Raw genomic sequence first — 21,996 nt, 5'->3', positions numbered from 1 at the left:
CTGTAAGAACTAGTTATACCAAAAGAGTGACTTTTAGCAGACTGCAAGCCAAGTAGTTTTTGTTTCAATCTGCATACCACTCCAGCAGAACTTTAACACTACCAAATACAATACAATAATTACAAGGTATAGCTTATTCGTTCTTTCAGCTGAATTTATATCACCTCTGCTCAAATAGAATGAAAATCTAGATATTTTAGCACTTTATTTTAAATCTGTCGTAAATAAAGTGGGTCATATTCTGTGGAACCAAGGTTTAATACACACTTTTAATTTAGTACTTTAAATGTTATAGTAAAACTTGTTTACTTATTCAGATAATTTCAGAGAAAGGACCTTTTGGATTTACATGAAAAATTTACCTCTTTCTAGTTGCTATTCCTGTAAAAGATATTCAGCTCATAAATTCTTTTTAAAGAGGAAAAAAATTACATGCCCGATGGAAAAGCACTGCCTCACATACTTTGACTTCATACTACTTTGTTAACTTAGGTTTTAAGTTTATCATAAAAAATATCACCACAATTTTTTTTTAAGAAATCTATGTGATGAAATCAAAGAAATATGTACAGAGACAAGTATTTTAGAATCAGGTTTCTGCTGTGTTTTCTGTTAGGCTCTTAACCTTTAAAAACATACCTCCAGAAAAGAAATTTAAAAAAAAGAAAAAGAATGTTTTGATGGTTTTCATTCTATTTAAGCCTCAGAACTATTTATGCTGAAATCATAGTGTGTGATTATTTTGGATTTTTCTTTTATTAAACACGCTGTGTTTGCCTGTTTATACTCATTAAGTGCTAAATGACTATATGCTATCACAAACACTGTAATTTTCATTGCAAAGATACGGCCTTTGCAGGAGCAGTGTACACAGCGATGCAGCCAGCAGGGAGTTGTGGGATCCCATCTGTCACCTTGTGTTTTCCCAAAGGAGATTCCAAAAGCCCGGAGCTGCTTTGGGGAATTCTCTTTCCGAGTCCTCCTAGTCCCGGGGAGGCAGGTGGGGAGAGGTCTTGAGCTGCTGTACCCACAGCCCCTGGGGAGGGGCAGAGCATCCTCCTAGAGCTGCATCAGATGTTGCAAGTCCACAATAACTTTAACTCAATTTATGTGTAATCTGGGAATGAGTTGAAAACTAGTCTGTAGTGGGGAAGATGTGCCTGAAGATTGAGCTTTTAAATTAATTCCCTGAGCCTGCTTGCTCTACAGTGGTGCTGGGACTCGGGCAGAGGGCATGGCACCATCTTTCCGTGGCAGTTCACAAATAGGTCAGCTTAAAGCAACTGGGAAACCGAGCACTGAGGAGGACTGGAGCATGCTGTGAGCCCAGAGGGGCCACTTCCAGGGGTGGCAGCAGGGAACTGAGACCCGCAGCCGTGGCTACCACCACTGGGTTGGACTGATAAATTGAGGGGATTCTTTTAAGTTTATGCATGAAACATAAAAATGGGAGCGTTGATCAATATTTAGGTTGTGGTATTTTAAATGCCTTAACATGGGGGATTTCATGCAAGATGCTTGAATTTCAGCCAGGGTTGTTTCCTTTAAGCTCTTCAGTCAGTTCTACTGCTCTGCACTTTTATTTCTCTGAACCATACGGTTTAGTGAAAATTGTAACATTCTCAAATATCACCTACAGAAAAAGCTGTGTATGCATCCATGTGCTTATGCATATTTATACATATATTACACTGACTACTTACATGAATGACATCAAGAAAAAAATACTATAATTAAAAATAAATCTGTTTTTAAGATAACTTAAAGTAATTGCTTATGTAATATAAACTATTTAGCTAAAATTATATCCCATGTGAAATATATTTCAATCTGCATACTTTTTTTTTTACCTCTGTCACATAGCAAACCAATTTCATTAGATTAGTACCTTTAAGTTTATAACAATGAGGATTTTTCCGATAAGAAATAAACTCTTCTTATATTGCAGTTGTTTCTTGCTGTGCTTTTGAACTTCAGGTGTTAGTGTATACAAAAAATCGATTATCTTTTTTTTCCATTATACTTGTTATTTTTTATCCCAACATTTGCTAAAATATTTGGCCTATTTTATCTTAGTAGATAATGAAATACTAATTTGTGATGTTATTACATAACTGCAAAAAGATATGAAAACACCCTAAGCCACAGATGAAGACTTTTTTCATTCCACTTCTTTGAATATGTAAAAAACCACAGGTGTCATATTGTCAGATGCATAAATGCACCCATTTTAAAAATGGAACTTCAAACCAGAATGTATGTACAAAACAAGCAGAGTTTTTAGCTGGAATTGTGTACAGACACAGAGCACGAAGGTTCATTGTCACAGTGTATTTAGCTATTTCTGCATTTTGGATTTATGACATAAAAAGGAAGAAATATCCTTTTGGAGGCAGATTTCCTGTTTTTTCAATTTCTAGTATGCATTTTCAACTATATGGAGTATTTAACAAGTTCTATCATATTTTCCACTCTGCATTAGTAAGAACAACAGTCGTCAGGTTGTTCAAAAATATCTGTATTCTCTCCTGTCTTCTGAATTCTAGCACTTCTGGCATCAGCCACCTGTTTTTTCTGTACTCCAGAAAAAACGATCACCTGCAAAAGCCCTGGCGGTGACCTGTCCTGCCTCTTCCCTCTCACCACCCTACAATAACCCTAGTCCCTAGGAACACCAAAACAGGCATCTCAAACTGGGCAGGAGAGGGCAACTTGGGGGGTGACAGGAAATCCTCAATGAAAATTTGAATATCAGAGAATTAGAAAATGAAATTTCTAAAATTGAAAACTGTTTTACAGGCAGCAAGCAGACTTATCCTTAAACCTAAGTCAGTTGTACATCTCACTAACAGGCATCACTTTAAGCACAGCTTCATCTTGGCATTATTGCTAATGATATTTCTCTATAATAAGCTTGTCTGGCTCTGATCTCGCATTTGTGTTTAATTTCTAACTCTTGAAATGCTTCGTTCCAACTCCTGTCATTGAATAGGGCATCAGGAATTGCTGAGCACCAACCTAAAATATGCTACTGAATCAGCCTTTGGCTGAGCAGATCAGATAATCTCTATGTAACGCTTCTTGTGTGTGTGTCTGAAGGTGATATTGCTGTCATATATTACACTCAGTGGATACACAGAATTTCCTGCTGTTTCAACACTGCTTTTCTGAGAAGAAGCTTAAGTAAACATTTAATAGACTTACCAGTCATGGTTTCCTGTGTTCAAGCTGTGCTGTTCTTTCGGCCCTTTCTGCAACATATCTGTCGGGTCTGTTTGACTGAAATGGCGTGTAGGCACCTAAGGTCTACTTTCTGTTCTCACTAAGCACTTTCATGATCCAGATTTTGTAATAATTTGAGAAATTCTATGCTTGTGTAGTTCTAGACAAGCAGCATTTGGGGTCGCTTTAATAGCCAGTACTTAGTCTCTAAACCTGTATGTCCATTTCCATTAATGGAGTAATCCGGTAAAAGTGACTATGCAACAACCTTAAGCATCATGGAAGAAAAAACAGGGAATGGAGCAATGCTGCTTTTTTTTTTTTTTTTCCTACTCTTGGTATGAAAAATAATCTTCCTATGCTAATGGCACCCTCTTGTCCCTTTTTAGAGGTTTGGTGGTTTGTGGGTTTTTTTCTTTCTTTCTTTTTAAACCAGAAATTATATCTAGGATTTACTGTGCCAGAAAGAAATCACCTGCCAGGAGATAGAATTTTTCGGGCTTGGGAGCATCATTTCTATGGTGTGTCTCACAATAACAGCACCTACTTAACACAGTGAGAGCAGAATATACAGCTGTGAAAACTGAGCTCTGATATGGTAGCTGTGATAATGATTTAGTCTGGCAAGTTCGAGACTATCTCAGTGAGCATCATGCAGGTGGGATAACTACAGGAATTAGAAGACATCTGGATTCTTTCCGTGTCATGTACGCAGAAGGCAGCTACACACCCTCGAAAGCTGCAACTCATCCACTCGTGTTTTCAAGCACATTCACTGAGTCATAACTGAGGCAGTTTAAATTTGCGTGTGGGCCCCCCTGTTTGCTCTTTTCTTCTCTGGAACAACCTCTTTCATATTCCCTCACCTTGACTGCTGACTAGGGAAGCCTGGAAGGGGCCATAGCTTCCTTCAGAAGTTTTCTAATGTGCTGCCAAAGTGGGGCCTGCGAGGCCTTGTGGCATCAGAGCTTCAGCCTGGCAGTGGGGTGAGAAACTGGTGTAGCTGGCACGAGGTGAGCTGTGGTGCAGAAAATTAGGGTGATGTGCTCAGAGATGATACTTTCAAGGGTTAATTTTAACCACTCTTTTTCCCAATTTATAGTTGGTTATGGTTGTTTCATTTAAAAAATGAAGATTTTTGGATTTGAGGCAAGCTTAAATTTAGAGCAATACAATGTCTGTGTCTTCTATGGAGATATTGATTCACTGTTGTTTTTGTAATGGTTTTTTTTCCCCCTTTATTGTGTCTTGTTAAGTCTCAACTTGCTAACTGCTCAACATCAGCACTTTTACTGTACCGACGAATTTCCTTTAATCTTCTGATAATCTTTATGGCCACATTTTATCTATGCTTTGCTATATTTTAAGTTTTGTAGCGACATTAATTGAAGTTGCCATTGGCATGTAATTTATAAACTTGTTCACTAGGTGGATTTCCTCTAACACATTTTCTGTTCAATTCTCTGTTTTCCAATGACTTGAGAAGATCGCTCCAGTTGATTACACTTGCTAGTATCTAGCTTGCTTTATGACTTTTATAGATTTGCTAGTCAAACTGTTTCCTTTCCTGCTTAGCTTCCCTTGAAAGTAAACTGACAGGTTTCCAGAGCTTTTATGCAATAATGAATTATTGGGTGAAACGTTTTCTGCTTGTTTCTGCAGGGATAAGCAAGGTTGGACCTGGAAATAAAACCAGGAGGATCTGGTTTATCACCCTGGTAACGTGTGGTTGAGTGTGCAAAATCAAACTCTGTCTGAGGGGAAACCAAGCCCTGCCTAGCTGGTTGCTAGCTGGAAAAGGCATCCCAGTACATCCACCTACTCGTCATCTTGGCACAAGTAGAAGTTGAGAGAAAAATAGAGCAGGGGAGGGAATTCCTTCAGTGCTTTAATAAAAGACAGATTAGCTGCAAATATTAAACAGATGGCATACTACTTTCAAATACAACTTGCTTTTTAACTTTAAAGTTTTCCAAAACAGAATGACTGACTTTAGCGATGCCATTGCTAGCGGTGCAGTATTTGTTCTGGTAAAACGAAGAGAATTGTTCTCATCTGTAGCTAAACCAATGTAACTTTCATTTGTTTCACTAGACAGTCTTCAACTGGATGTTTCCAAGCCTCATTGTCTGTGATACTTTAGGCATGACAGGTATATAACAATGAAATTAATTCTCTCCCTAGTATCTAAAATTATTTTAAAATCTAAGTTCTTTGTAGTGAGCTAAGATAGCAGAGTGTTTCCATTCCTTGTAAGGTGCCCTCCACCAAAGGGCAGATTTTACAGTGAACTTTGAGACGGGGAAAAGGCTGGCAGAGAAGGCGTGGGCCTAAGGACCAGCTGTAAGTAGTCCAAACAACTTTGCCAAGAGTTTGTTGGTATTTTGTTTGACTTCCATACAATCCTATTTAATAAGCTTGGTATTGGTCAATACATTTTCCTTTTTTACTGTTAGAAATTATTATTTGTAGTACAAATATCCATATTAGTGCTCATCAATATTGTGTATTGTTTGCGGTTCATTATTCTCTGTTTTGAGGGAGAAGTTTAGGCAGAAAAATTAACATGATATTGATAATCAGTCATCCCCTGTAACACATACATACTTGACATTAACAGTGGGTAATCAATCCATATTCTGAAATTCGATTTTGTTTAAATGCTCATTAAATTCTTTCATATGCTACATTGTATCGTAGCAGCAAGAAATCTGGGTTCAATTCAGCGCCTTTGAGACTTGCTATGTGAACTTGAGTGAATTATTTAATGTATATGAGCTGAGATACCTTTGTGCTTGTTACCTGGGTGTAAATCGGGAATTGGCTTGGTGATAAAAGGACAGGGACATGGATGAAGGAATGTGAACAAAGGGAAAAGGGACTTGTGTGTGGAAAACTTTACTTAGATTTAATACTGCCCCTCTGCCCCATCAGAAAACAAACAATGGAATAAAATCCATTAAGAACTGTTAAATCTGAAGACACTGTCACTGGCTGAAGTCTCTGAACCACTAACAGCTGTTACTACATGCCTGTTCCATTCTCAGATTCTTCCCTGCGCAGTCATTGGAAACAGGAGTACCACGTCTTTGCTCTGACCTGGTTTGACTGTTCCCGTATTACATTACACATGGGACAGCTGCTCACCAACAATAGCAGGGTTCAGGAAGAAATTTCCTGTAAAAGCCTGTTACCAAGGCTGTGTAAGATTTTATATCTTATTCAGAGCGTAAGTAAAAGGGAAGTTCTGCCAAAGCTAAGTTATTGCAAGTCGGTAGAGTGCTAACACAAATCAGAGTGAGTGAGATCCAGTGCAGTGGGACTGCTAAAGACCTGCTCTCAGTGGGAACAAATACACCGAGCGGTTTCTAACACTGAACCGTAGCAGGTCGGGGACAGTAGACTGACTCACCTTCGCTCTTTGAAAACAGGAAAGACCTTGAGACCAGGTATATGGGGGTTGGTTGTGCCTTCCCCTCAGTGGGACCAGTGAGTGTGGGGACTCTAGCGTTGGTGCCAGCAGAGCTGGTCGTGCTAATGACAGACACATCCTTTCTGTTGTCCACACAGTAGCCTGCCGCTTGGCCTAACACCAGGCACCCATAACTAGCCTGTCCTTTCAGCCAATACCTTTCAGAATGTTCAACCTCACAGTTTTGTTCACAAAGCTGAAAACACACTATTTCACTTAACTGTGTATCTTCTTTCCCCTTAGAATTATGGTTTGGAGACCGAAAACCTGAGAACTCTGTCTCACAAGCTGAATGCTTCAGCCAAAAACCTTCAGAACTTTATAACGGGTAGAAGGAGGAGTGGCCATTATGATGGCAGGGCCTCCAGACGACTGCCAAATGATTTTCTTACCTCTGTAGTTGACTTGATTGGTGCTGCCAAGAACTTACTAGCCTGGCTGGACAGGTAACTTACTATTTTTTGATACTTTATGACTAATCCTTTGGATGGTTCTGTATTTGTTCTTTCTTTTTCTCTTGTATTCATTTATTCTAATACTAAAATGGCAGTTCTGTAATTCTAATTCTAAATTTTGTTTTTGCCAATTTCTCAAATATTGGCGGCAAAATGTAGTATCCTTTTCTGTCAGGAGGGTGTTAAAATTTTCTCTAGTTAATTTTTCAGATTCTTTCAGTCTGATAGTATTTTGTGTGAAATTAATACTTTTGTGATATTCCAAGTTGACATCTCACTGCAAGAAGGGTAAGGAAGAAAAGATTGTTGGAGTTTCAACTGTCCTTTAGCCATCAGAAAGGCTCAGAAAAGCTGGAGTGGAGCAAATCAATTAAGAATATTCAAAATAAATTCTAGTACTTGCTTTAGTCTGGAAATAAATTTTATTAACGAGTAGGATTGATTTGTTAGGTAGAATTTGGTGTTAGTTAATGCTCAACAATCAACCACTGGGATTTTTTCATCTACAAACCAAGAATTTGATTAAAAGTATCTCTGAATAAATTTAGTCAAAATTTTGACTGTGGAAAGACAGAGAAATCAAAGCATAAAATAGCATTGGAGCATTTATGTTTAGTTTCTTTCTTTAGAGTTATAGCAATGGATAGCTTTATCTTGAATCTGAACGCTCTTGAATGTATAAATGGCACCTGAGAAATCACAGTGAGAGTGAATCACCCTCCTTTACAGGATTTTTATAATCCTGGTGACATCTTCCTAACCTAATGCCAGCAGTCATATTCTCTCAGGCTATGACCTTGTCAGTTCTTATAAATTCAGATAGGGTCAGATTCAGCTAGAATTCGGAAAGCCTAAAGAAAATCCAAGTGTGCGGGAAGCTGTTAGTGACTAAGTAAGCATTACTTTGCTTTCTGAATTAAGGTGCTAATTGCTGCTCAAGAGGCGATGTCATACTAGAAATGCTGCCTTTTTAATGAGCTGTACTGGACTACTTACCATTACTTGGAAGCTCCTATTTCCACTTTCCACAAGAATAACTTTGGATGTTCTGACCAAAATCCAGTTTGCATCCTTCCTGCCTACATTGTTTCTTGTTTCAACGGCGCGTTTTAGAAAAGTTGTGTAACTTGCTGCTGGAGATTGTCATGATTAGGTGTTTCACATCTCTGTGATCTCTACATTACATATATCTGCTTATACAGTCAACAGGAGCTATAATCCTTACCGCTGTATAAACCTGTCCTTCCTTTGACAGGTCTCCATTTGTCAGCGTGACAGAATACTCACTGCTGAAAAACAACATTGTTCAACTGTGCCTGGAACTAACAACCATTGTGCAACAGGTAGGAGTGGCTATCTGAGTGCTCTTCATACTGTTGCTTAAAAGTTACAATAATAAAAACATTGCTAAGCTTTTACTTCACCAGAAAAACTGTTTTAGCATTACCTCTCTGTTTTTTGCACGTTCTCTGGGAGTGATGGGAAGACTTTTTGACTTTGGTTATCCTCATATGCCTGGATAGATTGAAAGCCAGTGTGAAGTTAAAAATAATCCACTTTGCTTTTGAGTAGACGATTTCATGTCAGGTGATTTATCGCCATGCAATTATTAAACAAAAGAACAAAGCCACAGTGGGAAACAGTTTAACCACTTCCAGCAGTTTATTACAGATTAAAATATGAATGGTCAAAAATCTTTCAGGGACAAGTTTTTAAAATGCATACAAATATATCCAGGACCTGTACTGTGGCTTCTTCACTTAAAGGAGAGCCAGTTAGATGAAAGTTGTTTAGTGATTAACAACAAATATTCACAACATTAAATAAACCCAATATGGAACAAATAAGACTAGTAGTATTATCATCTCCAGCATTCATTAATTAATTGTGATACAGTACAGTCCCACAGGTACATAAAATTAATTTATCTGGTCTGTAGCTGCTTAATACACAATCATAGTCTCTGACAGTGTCTGCCCCTGAAGTAGGACAAGAGGTGACACACAGGTATAGAAAGACTGAGGGGAAATTAGTTTTACAAATATTTACAGCAAGCTTCTCCTCTTGTAAGTGGATAAAAATACTGATGAAACAAAGTAGAGTTACTGCAGTACATGGAGATGTTAGAGAACAGGCAGGGCTGTCCTGGAATGAATCAAAAGAGAAAGATGAAAGTGTTATAGGAGGGAAAGCAAGAAGAAATTAAACACCTCCCCTGTGAGGACAGGCTGAGAGAGTTGGGGGGTTCAGCTGGAGAAGAGAAGGCTCCGGGGAGAGCTTAGAGTGGGTCCCAGGGCTGAAAGGGGCTGCAGGGAAGGGGGGAGGGACTCGTCATCAGGGGGGTAGGGAGGGATGGGATGAGGTGTAATGGTTTTAAACTGACAGAGAGCAGATTTAGGTGAGATCTAAGGCAGAAATTGTTCCCTGTGAGGGGGTGAGGCCCTGGCACAGGCTGCCCAGAGAAGCTGTGGCTGCCCCCTCCCTGGAAGGGCTCAAGGCCAGGTTGGACGGGGCTTTGGGCAACCTGGGCTAGTGGAAGGTGGCCCTGCCTTGGGCGGGGGGGGCATTGGAGAGGCTTTGAGGTCCAGTTCAACCCAAACTGTTCTATGATTATAAGAAAGTTTAGCTAAGGCTGTAGTTTTTGTAAATATCTTAAACCAGCCCTGTCTCCAGTATACAGGGATCCACCACCTGCCTCTGTCCTATGCTGGCACAGTTTTCCCTGTAATCTGGGAAAAAAAGAACTAAGGCTGATAAATATCAATCTTTGTATTTTACACTATTACTCTTTATTTATAATATTCAGCTTTATTCCTTTTAGAAGTTTTGTCCTTTATGCATTTTTGCAGTGCAAAACAGAGATCCTTTTTCCCTTTTCTTGGTTTAAAAGTTCCCATGTAGACATTTAATTATTTATGTATCTTTATTAAGCTTTCTCTTACAAGGTGTTTATAGCACTAGGCTATTTTTGATTTACAGAATAAGCAAAATGAACTTCTCTATAGTATGAAAAGTTTGGATTCTGATTCTGCCCTTCAGCTGTTATTGCACTTTGTGTGAGTTTGATTTTTTCCCTGTGGTCTAAGTGAGAATAGTGTAATTTTGAATTGCTGTCTCCATTTCTGTCGTTTATTTCACTGCTTTTGGCAGATGAAATTCAGTTCTCCTCTGCCAGCAATAGTTTGGTTCTTTTTTTTTTTTTCCCTTCAATTCTTCATCTCCACTCCCAAAGCTGTCCTCCTTTTGACAACTTAAAAACAATCTATCTTTCACATAAACTTCAAGGCATTTCAAGATGAAAAATGTTTAGTTGGTTCTTCAGGTCAGTTAAAAATCAAGTTTTCTCTTTTCTTATTGTCAGATTGGAATTGTTTGATAGTCATCTATTAAGATCTTTTTATAGTATATTAAATTTAGCACGAGAAAGAGTAGATAAAGCAAAATCATTCATAGGGAGACAGTTTTGCTGCTACTAAATCTGAGGAAAATTGATCTTAGTGTATGAAAGCAAAAATGTCTCACCTAAAAAAGAACTGCAGTCTGTAGGCTCAAATATGAATTGATAATCTGAATAACTAATAGAAACTTAGATCTTGGATTCTTTCAGATACTTCTTGTTTTATGAATGATATATATTTTTAGGTATTTAATTTAGTCAATGTGAAAGTAGCAGTCAAGGCTACACATTTGGCACATTGAGTGAGGAGTGTCTTCAACCTAAAAATTTATTTTGTGCAAAATTAACATGCTTTGTGTGGATAATTTACAGCTGCTACTCAAGGCGAATTTTCTGCTAAATAGGGGGCATTGCTATGTAATCTTAGTTTAATATAGACACTGCTCATGAATCTTCTTGCTAGGATGTACTCTATTTATCGGAGTGACATGCTCTTAGATCTAATAAGGAAGCAGACTTTTTTTAGATTTTAAGCCATATTCATTCCTGTGTGAGTGTGAAGATGAGATCTTCATTCAAAATTTCATCCAAACATAGGAACTGCAGTGTTGGATATTATTATTTACATACCATGTAAGTACTACGATGAATAAGCAGTCACTTGTTTATCTGTAAATAGTATCTTCTCATACAGGTTGTAAGAATAATGATCTTTATTCTCTAGTTTTAGAAAAGTTTTATACCTGTCCATTTATGATTAGTAATGTATTGTATTCTACTCAGATTTCTTATCCCTCACAATCTCACCTTCATTAAAATAAGTAGGGAAACTATAAAAGAATAGCATTACGCAGAAAGCTGTAGAAACATCCTAATTTTAAGGTTCAGTGTCCCATCACAATGTGTTGTTGATAATGTGCAAAAAAAGCATGTCAGATCAGAATATTGCAATGTCTGAGCTCTCTGACTTCATTCTGAAGTCTAGATCTAACTTCAAAGTAGACTAGCTCTCATTTTTGCTCTGAAAATTAATCCACATCAAACTAACTTAACGGAATTTCGATTAGGATTGGATTATATCAAGGCTACCCAGATAACTGGAATAACTGGGAAAGAATATTTTTCATTAAGTAGAAAGAGCTCACTAGTTCTAGTAGAAGTTGGTTTTCTGACTATTTTTTTTTCCTGGTTATGTTCAAGATGTTTAAACCTGTTTAAACTGCATGAACATTCTCTAAACAAAATATTTGTCTGTGTCTTACTAAAGAATGTAAGCACAACTCAGGCTAATTTTTTTTCCAACAAAAAACAAACATATTTTGCTTGTTCTCCCCTTTATTAATGTTTAATTAACCTTCATGAGATAAATTCAGAGACCATATCCTAAATTTTTACCCTGGTCTTAGTCAAATACTTTGTGTTTAGGATGAAACATGTTTTTTATAGCTATCTAGTTCATACTGCAATTGATAGAAATTGTTCTTTCTCAGTAGCTTCCTGTACCTGGTCTAACTTCAAAATTAGCCCTGCTCTGAGCAGGTGGTTGGACTAGATAACCTCCAGAGGTCCCTTCCACCTGAACTGTTCTGTGATTCAGCAACTGCCATTAAAAACGTGGGTGTTATTTTCAGTTTGAACTTTGCAGACATCAGCTTTCAGCCCCTCAATCTTATTTTGCTTGCATTTGCTAAAGAACATTTTGTTATCAAACATCTGTTCCCTGTTTTCTAAATATAGATTATGATCTAGTCTTTAACTTAATTAATCCAGGTAAAATAAGTTACTTTAGTGTATTTACTGTTACATATTTGCCTAATTTCAGAGCATCCTCATTCCTTTTTAATGCATGAATTCTATAAGAGTGTTTGATTTTATCTATACAAGCAATATAACTTTAAATATCATTTTTTTCGTATCTACCATTCAAAGGTTGCAGCAGATCTTTACTGCAGTGTTCTGTTGGGAAATGGCATTCAACTGGCAAACATCACAAAGTTTTAAGTTTTCTTCCAAACTGCTCCTTTACGGGGTCTCTGTTTCTTTTCAGTAGTTGACTTAACTCATGCTGGTTTATTGTATTAAGTTAATGAACTAAATATTTTACATGTATTACTATTTTATGTGTTAGTTAACTGTCCTCAAGACTCGTCATAAAACATTCTTTATGGTATCTGCAAATTTCAGTAGCACTTGCATTTTTTCTTTCTTTTGGAACTGGAAACTAAAATTATGAATATAGTGTGGGTGAGCACAGGTCCTACTGACCTTTTCTCTTTATGAATATTCAAAAGAATGCTGGTTTGCTTTATCAGAGTTATGAAGGTGTACTGTACCTTTGAGAGGTAGAATGTTCAGGTAGTGCATAAACTGGCTTGTACGTAATACTCCTACTGTGACTATTTTTGTAATTCCTGTATTTTACCCTTTTACAGAGGAGAAATAGAATGCAGCTACTAATTTTTTTAAGAGTTTTTTAAAGTCTAAGAGAAAACATTTTTAATATGTCATCTTGTTTATGGAGGATGCAGAAATAATATCAGTATAACTATTATTTATTTTCTAAGAAAAATACATCAAAATTCTATAAACGTTAGTCCTGGAAGATTTTTTTTTAATGACATCCCTAGTGCACTGCTATATATCAAAGAAAAATAAATCAGAAGAATATTGTGACCTACATATCTTAATATTTTAGTATAAGATTGCAAGTGCTTTTAACCGCTCAGTTAAACTAGACTGATGTATTTAAAAAAAAAAAAAAAAAGTCCATATGCATCTACTTTGGAAGGAATCCCAAAGCCTTTAACCTTGTTGATGCTAATGTAATCTTTAATGTGCAACATGAGTATGGCTAACACTAATTTTGCTCTACAAAACAGTAACATTTCAGTTTTACTATACATAAGTCTTGTATTTTTTGACCTGAAGTAATTAGTTTGTTCAGAGTGAAGTTCATATTGTGTTTCTAGCACAGAAATTAAAGGAAGCATTTAAAAAGGATCATTAGCTCTGAAGTCAAGCTGCAAGCCCTGCTGTGATCATTTTGTTCCCTTGGTACTTGGAGGGTTAAAACAAGATGGTGGATGTGCTGTTTGAAGTGTCTAACACTTGTAGGAAAAACTGCCTTGGGCATTGCCAACCAGACTGACTAATTGAATTCTCTTTCTGTGCTGTGGAAAAGAACAGTATGAATACAGAAGAAACATCAAAGTGATACTTGACCATGAAATGCTAATATAAATTCTTCTCTGTGTGACTTGGCACTCACAATCATCTGATTTTAACTTTCTTATTCTGTAACGATATTCTTGAAACTGTATTCGCTTAGAAATTAATTTCTCTACAAAAGTGCCAGTCCTGCAAAATAAACATGACCCTTAGAGTTGAGGGTGCGACAGTTACGTGTACCCAGGGCTGAGTGGCTGGCACAGGCTAAAGCTGCTTGGCAGCAGCCTCACACGGGCTGAGGGAAAAGATGCTTAAAGCAGCACCCAAGGAATAAGGTTTGAGAGCTGAGTGTGGCCTCAGTAGATAGGACATAGCCCAGGATTTTTGCTGCTGGACTCAAAAAGAGGAGCAGAGATCTGCCAGTGAGCTGCTATTTCTCTCACAGAGAGTACCACAGCCCAGGCTGGACATACAGCTCATCTATTGTAGAGTAAATGGAGTGAGGATGGAGTTATTGCATGGGAAGTTTAAAGCAATTAACTGTTATTGCTAACATATTAAGATCCAGGACAGAGGAAATCTTGAGAACTATGAGGAATCTTAATTTACTTGAGGGGATCTTTTAGGTATAGTTAGATTTTACTTTAAATTTTATTCAGGGAAAAATGACAAATAAAGGACAGTGTTTTTTACTTGTCATTTTCTCATTCTTAAAAATATGTTTTTAAATCCTCATCTTGCTTTGTAGAAAGCTTTTTTTTTCCCAATGTGGCATAACATTTGAAGAAGTATTTAGCAATTTCTCAACATAATTTTTCTGGTTTTATCCATTAATTGACCTAAATGTAAACAATCAGTGCCAATATGGCATTATAAACAAAATTCCTATGGTAAACAAGGCCCCTGATGAGGTGAGGATCCCATCCTCCCCGGTCCTCAGTATGTTTTATGGCAGCTTCTTCATCTCCTCCCTCACGGGGTTCTGGGGCTCCCCGTCCCCTCCCTCACGGGGTTACAGGGCTCCCTGTCCCCCCCTCACAGAGCTCAGGGGCTCCCGCCAGCCGCCAGGTCGGGGTGTCAGCCTCCCTGGACACGGGGAGATGCCAGGACACCTCAGAGATATTTTCTGCCCAGATTCTGTTAGAGCAGACAGGTGGGTGTCTCGGGCTGGTGCTCCCCATGAAGGAGTGGGGTGGGCTCCCTGCCTCGTGCCAGCAGTGGAAGTTTCTGGAGCTCTGGGGCTGGGGGAAGCGGGAGCTTGGCCGTGGCGGCTGCACCCTGGCTGTGCCTGGCCTCAGAGGGGACCTAGTTTTCTGAGAAGTGTATTCTCATCTCGCTCTGTCTGGCAAACTTGAGTTTTCTGTATTTTCCTTTTAATTTTGCATTTTAGTAAAATATAACTTGAGAGACTGTGTGGTGATTGGAGTGCTGACTGGCAGGAGTGGAGTGTGGTAGAGCTGCCTCAGTGCATGTGGGCCCTCTCCTGTAAAAAAGGGTTAAATACTGTCCTGTCATCACTGCGTCTTGCTTTTATAGAGGACTGTACTGAGGAAACCTTCAAAATGTTAAAAGGGAGTAGATGGAGGCAGTACATCTCTTTTAGGAATCTGTATGCTTAGTTTCATGAAGAAAAAGTAATATTCTAGCCACTGTAATATCACTAAATCAAAACACAATTTAAAGGAGTAATGGAGTTATCAAGTGATAAGATCTATTATTCTTAAAATGATAGCTAAAATAGGAAAATGACTTCTCTAGAAGTTACAAGTCTTAAGCAAACAAAGAGGTTGATCAGGGATATTGTTTTTCAGGCCTACTTTAAATTGGTTAACAGCAGTATTGTGTAATGGCATGCAGGGATGGAGCTGTTCCTCGGGAAGCCTTAAGGCAGTGAAACCCCCTGGGTACCCCTGGACCAGTGCTCAGCATGAGCAAGCCCATATCCTTTCCTATCCTTTTTGGTTTGGCTCTTGCCTTACAAAGTCTAAAGCTAGAGCAGTTACGTGACCTCTCCCAGGAGATGGGACCGTTGCTGTTTCTTGTCACTTGTGGCTGGTGAAGACAATCAGGGCCTTGAAGCAAAAGATGGAGCAAACTAAACTGATAGTGCAGACACACCAAGTTTAGCATTTTACTTGTCAAAATACTCTCTGTTTACTCTTCCTTCCCATGCTTTATAGTAAGACAGTCTACTTAGGTGTAGGCCTGACTCAACTGTCTGCACCCCACACAGCTTGTAGAACAGGTAACAAATTTTCTGCCTGATTTAAGGCCAGGCAATGTATCTCTTGCTCTGCACATCATTGAAATTCTGACATGCCAGATTAATTATATGGAATTACTTTTTTTCTCAGTATCATGAATCTATCCTGTCAAGGAAAGAATAGATCCCTGAGGTTAACCAGACACAAGGGAAGACAAGTTTCCTAAGACTGTAAAGTAACCTTTTGGTCATGACCAAACCCAAGAGATCATTTGTCTTTACAGATAACTCTGTAAGAGATAGATATCAGCATAAAGCCTTCTTTTCTTTTTTCCTAAGACAATTAAAATAATGTGCATTAATTATTTTTGTTTGTTTGTTTTATTTTACCACAGGATTGTACAGTGTATGAAACAGAAAATAAAATTCTTCATGTGGTAAGTAATCTAAGTATTCTGCTTTAATATCCTGTAATTCTACCCCATCCACTTAATTTTATTTTTTTAATCATTTAAGTCTACTATAAGAAAATAGAGTTCCTTACTATTTGTCACAACTTGTGATGAATTAAATCAGTTTCTAAAAGTTAAAGTTTTGATAAATAAGATAAAATAGTTTAGAAGTTAAAAATTATTTTTGGGACCAGCAAGAGAGGTATCAGCTTACATGTTTTGTGACCCCCTGAAACCAACTTAGTATGTTAGTTGTGTTTCCTGCCAGCCAGTTTAATGACTGTCCCAGTACTCTAGAATGGACACTCCCAAACATCTTTTTTTGCATCAGCACAGGGAAATGGAGAGATGCTACCCAAACAGTATTAATAAAATATTTTTTCACCCAGGACCTTGTTTCCAGTTTCTCAGAACACTAGAGGCTTATGGAAGATGGTGTCATTCCCTTAAGAACCATTCCTACCAAACCTTTTTACTCTTTCCTACATTGGAAGTCTTTCAAATTTAAGGTTTAAGAATCAGCTTTCTTCTGATATTCCCTAACTTATGCCTGTTTTATTTTAGCCGGCTAGGCCAGATGATCCCTCTCACTCTCTTCACACAGTTCCCTGCAGTAATGCTCTCTGTTATACCTACCATTAAGTACAAATAAATCATTATTGTTCTTAGACTGTTTTAGAAGCTTCACAGTACTCTTACTAGTGTATTACTCTTACTAGGATTGCTGGCGTGGAACTCCAGCAATGGATCCATCAGACCTGATGCATTAGTACCTTCACTGGTTGTCAGACTGAGCACTTTGTGCCTTCAGCACTCGAAAAACCTAATGACAAAGGGAAATGGAACAATCTTATACAAAGTTATTGATTAGATATTGGCCTTTAAGTTCAAATACTTTATATTTTCCTGGTACTGGCACTGAAGACTTGTACTGACACTGAGATAGATTTAAAGCCTATGGTGAAAGGGAAATCTCAAAGGATTTACAAGTTCAGATAAGCTTTTGACAAGCTCTAACAAAGTGCCTTTTTTTTTTTTTTTTTTTTTTTTCTTTTTTCTGTTTTTAAAACCCTTTACACATACTCTGCTTCCAGCAGGGATTAAAATTTGTCGTAAAACATTAATGTGCTGTTAAATTCAGAAAGCATGCAGTGACTGTTAGAAAAAAGCTCACAAAAGCTTACTGTTGTAAACCTTATTCTGAAAAGAACTTCTAAAAGCACTTGAAATCTTCTGGGATTTGGAGTGTGTATAAATATATATATATTTATACACACATACATATATACACATCTTTCAACCCACAGTTCTAACTGCATATGACTTCTAGAAATACATCTTTAACAGGAATGTTACTTTGGACTTTTCTACCCATTCTGAACAGAAGCCTAAAAAAATAGAAGAGAGAAAAAAGTTTCCATTTTTAAGTATTCCATAGGCTCAGCAGCAAAAGTGTGATGAAACTGAAGGAGCCTAGATCCCAAGGCAGTAAAACTCATCTTAGCCTGAGCAAAATCACCTGAAGCTACCAGATCCAGAACATATAGGCTCTGAGGATCAACCTGTTTATCACTGTAACTCTGGGTGAAGTGAGAAGAATCACCATCTTTCTCGCAACACATTTTTTAAAAAAATTGCTTCAAGTATACTGAATTCAGGAATAAGCTTTGTAAATTGTTCATGTCTTTTATAGTCACTTTATTTCTAAAAAATAAATACTCAAAGAACTGTGGTGCTCTAAAGTAAAATTTTATATTTGTAAGAGATGGAATTTATAACTCTTAAATAGAACATGGCTTTTTTTTTTTTTAATCTCTGAAAGATATTGAGAAAGATATCCTTACAGGTGAAGACAGATTTATGAAATGATGATCCATGATTGACTTTCTCCATTGGTTGCTGGATGGATTCCCTGAGGTGTGGGCTTGTTTGGCAGAGCTCTGCACTAGGGCAGCGTGTGCTCAGACGTGATTGCGGGTGCACAGTTGCCATTCTCTCAGCAGTCGTATGACTAGACCATGTCTACTCTGTAACTCGGGTATTATGGAAAAAAAGAAATTATGAAGGAGTGATCTTTAGGATCACTTAAACCGCATGTCAGAGAGTCAGGTTTCTTTGGTTTGGATACCTGTTCAGCAAAATGTGGTTATCAGGACTGCATCAGTTCTTCAGACTAATATAGCATAGCTATGATAATTAAAAGTTACAACCTGCTACTTGTTCTTTTAGCAGTAAATACAGATTATTAACTTACATTCTTGTACAGACCCAGCAGTGGCTGCCATACTAAAAATACTTTTTGTAATGTATATGTTTGTATGGCTTGTTCAAGACTTAGTGATTTCCTAGAGATTCTGTTCTTGCCATGGCCCATTGAGAAAAGCATAATAAATGGTTTTAGGAGTTGGACAGCCTGTAAAACTGTATGTAGAGTTCCTCTGCAGCAGGTATTGAACTTCTTGAAGAATCAATTTTTATTTGAGATTCTCTTAAGTGCAGTAGTATTGCGCCATCTGGAGATTATGCACTTTGCTTCTCTGTGGGTTTGGAACACAACACTAGTTAGTACACAAGACTTTGGTCCTTTCTATTTTTTAATGCCAAAAACAATTTAGCATATGTTAGTGTAACATCTTATGTTGATAGTGGCGCATCAGACGTTACTTCCTGACCCTGCGCTGCTATTCATAAATTCTGCTCAGTTGCTCCTATTTATACTATCTCAGCCTTTGCATTATTTACATCTCTTGTATCTGCTGAACTACTTTTGCAGCAAACCGATATTTTAAATTATTCTAACATAGTTTTCTAGAATATTTTCCTCATGATAAATCCTACATAGATTTTAGTTAACTTTGTGAAACATGGGGAGGTCTTAAAGATTCCCAAGAGTAAACTTGATTGAAAACGTTGTTGTTAATTTTGTTCCAAAGTTTATTTACTGAAGAAGGATGAGCAAGTGACACCTGTGACATCAGAAAGTAGAAAGTGGTGTCTCTGGACTGCAGCTAGTACTGTACATATGGTCTTAAATGTTAAGGCGTAAGAGAGGGCCTCAGTTCAAAATCATAGCAATATGTTGATACGACAGTCATTCAAAAGCTGGATGAAAGCATATTCTCACGGACAGGGTCAGCCATCAGATCATATTTAGAATAGAAGTAGGTTTTTTGAGGAAGCCAGATTCTGTATCTCTGGTGAGAGAAGACAGGACCTAAAGTTTTGTTTAGGGGTTCTGGCCCAAAGCTGAAACCACTAGAAATATTTCTGATAATGGAGACCTTTAGATGCAGTCATGCGTACCTGAATGGGATGCTTTGCATCGTGCACCTGATACAAAACACAAATGCCACATCCACGTCCAATACTGCAGGGCTGTACTTGGATTTCCAGATGAGTAACTAACTGTGCAGTGAATGGAAATATAATCTATAAACCCAGTCAATTTATTAATTGTGACAACTTTCTTTAACTTATATGTATAGTGTCAAATGAGATATTAGAAATCCTCATGCATTTGCAGATGTCTGAAATAAAACTTCCCCTAAGGGATTTCACTAAAATTTGCTATAATTAGGGAAAATGGGAGTATAGTCCCCAAAGGAAAAGAGATGCTTACAGCACAACTTTGACCAGAAGACCATTCTGAAATTCATCTAAATGAATGCTTTCAGATTAGGTTCAAATATTTTTAGGCATAGTCTTTTTGAAGGAACACTTTAAGCAACATATGCAAATTTGGGATTAAATCTTTACACATGAAGATTCCCTGAGAGTATTGATCAGTTCCCTTCTGATCCATAGACTTCCTGCTTGCCTTTGATCGACAGGTTTAATCACCATTGCCATCTATGCAGTGGGGCTCCTCCTCTGAAGGAGCTTATTTCACTTAATTATCTCTGTTGGTAGGGTTGCTGTCGTTATTTGGTAGCCAAAATAGTTTATTAGTGTAAAGGGCGTTTTATTGAGGCATAAGGTGTTTAAGTTGGTGTACAAGGCATTTATTTTTACATATTTTACTCAACGTCCATTGTATTTATAATAATACATTATAATGACAGATAAGATGAAGTTCATCAGGTGGGGATTTTTTTTAAGTGCATATAGTTGGAGTGGAGAAATAGTTTAGATACACAGATGTTCTCAATGCCCAGTAAAATCTTTTGATGAGAACTGTACATGCATGTACATTTTCTTGACGTTTATGGATATTTTCTGTTCCTTTAACTTCTTGTTCTTGACTTTCATATACCTGTAGTTTTTGCAGTGCTAAAAAGTAAAATTATCTGTTTATTCTCACTTAATTCTTAGAATAAGAACTTAATCACTAGTAGTTTCAGTTTAATATGAGGAATTACATTGACTTGTTTTTCTTTGTAGTGTAAAACCTTGTCTGGGATTTGTGACCACATCATTTCGCTCTCATCTGATTCTCTGGTGTCACAGTCAGCACATCTTGAGGTAGTTCATCTCACCAGCATTATGCCCAGTGAGGGTTTGGTAAGTAGCAAAGCAGTTTCAAGTTTAACTGTTAGAATACAAAATACAAGCCTCAGTTCTTTAGGGTGATTTCTTTTATTAATTTATCAAGAAATCAAAATGTATTTTCATGCAGTGTCCTACTTTTCTGGTAAACTGAATCAGATTTCTAAAACTGGTTTTAATTAACATTTATCTAAATAAAAGAATAGTAATTTTTAATTTTTTTTTAAATTAACACCTGTTTTACCTTCATGTGCAACTCTTAACTATATGAGCAGCTATAGTCCTTTGATAGTCATATTGCAGTTTCTGGAATGTACCAAAGTAACCTCCAAATACATACATATACATATACAAATAAAATTAACTAAATATCATTAATGTGCTTTGAAAATGATTAGTGGAAGGATTGTTTCTTGGTCTTCAATAAAAATAGTTATATGCCTCCCTGATGATTCAGTTCAAATAAAACTTTCAGAAGTATTATTCAAGAAACAGAATAAATCCCTTATATTTGTAAATTGTTCACTGAGCAGACTCATTAGGTGTCTTTTGAACATCCTGGCTGCTCTGCATTAATCATGGGTCACACTATTAAAATTTTCTTCAGAGACGATAGTTTAATAATTATTTGGCTACCGCTTTTAGTATTAATGTACTGTTACACTTTTTGGTTGAGGGATTTTTGTGAGGTTTTTAGGGGTCAGTGGGTAAAGATTTCTGTCTCCCCTCGGTACTCCTTTACAACCATGCTGATGTTTGTAGGCTATGGGATAGGGGTTGTGCCTGGGAACCTAATATCTAATAAAAGCTGTGGTGTAAAGTAGCACTGCAGGCCCTGGGATGCTCTTGCACATTCTTCTCAAGAGATTGGCTGCTTTTCCCTGTACAATCTCTTATACTGTGTTCAGCTGCATTCTCAGGATTATGGGATTTTTTTTGTGGCATGTTTCTTTGTAATTCAGCATGATTTACAGATTTATTTTAAATTTCTGCTAGTTGAAATGTTTATTATTTCAATATCTTACTCTTTGTTCTGACATTGAATAGCAATGAACATCATATGCAAATCCTGTCAAAGTTACAAGCGCATAATTATTTTGAGTATGCATATTAATTTGAGAATGATGTATTTTAATAACATG

At 37.3% G+C, this 21,996-nt stretch overlaps 1 protein-coding gene across 3 annotated transcripts in view; it reads left to right on the top strand.

Moving 5' to 3' along the window:
- The window catches only part of LOC113480255 (connector enhancer of kinase suppressor of ras 2-like), a 210,694-nt gene that overhangs the window by 87,814 nt on the left and 100,884 nt on the right, over window positions 1-21,996 (top strand). For all 3 annotated transcript variants that reach the window (XM_026848893.1, XM_026848894.1, XM_026848892.1), the window contains exons 3-6: window positions 6,938-7,140; window positions 8,405-8,492; window positions 16,313-16,354; window positions 20,750-20,869. In XM_026848893.1, the coding sequence (XP_026704694.1) occupies window positions 6,938-7,140; window positions 8,405-8,492; window positions 16,313-16,354; window positions 20,750-20,869 (453 nt within the window). The remainder of the gene's footprint in view (window positions 1-6,937; window positions 7,141-8,404; window positions 8,493-16,312; window positions 16,355-20,749; window positions 20,870-21,996) is intronic.

This window comes from Athene cunicularia (genome assembly GCF_003259725.1).
Source record: "Athene cunicularia isolate RWA chromosome 4 unlocalized genomic scaffold, athCun1 chr4_part3, whole genome shotgun sequence".
Taxonomy (NCBI): Eukaryota; Metazoa; Chordata; class Aves; order Strigiformes; family Strigidae; genus Athene; species Athene cunicularia.
Note: the sequence above shows the minus strand (reverse complement) of the source record. Positions and strands in the feature narration are given on the sequence as shown.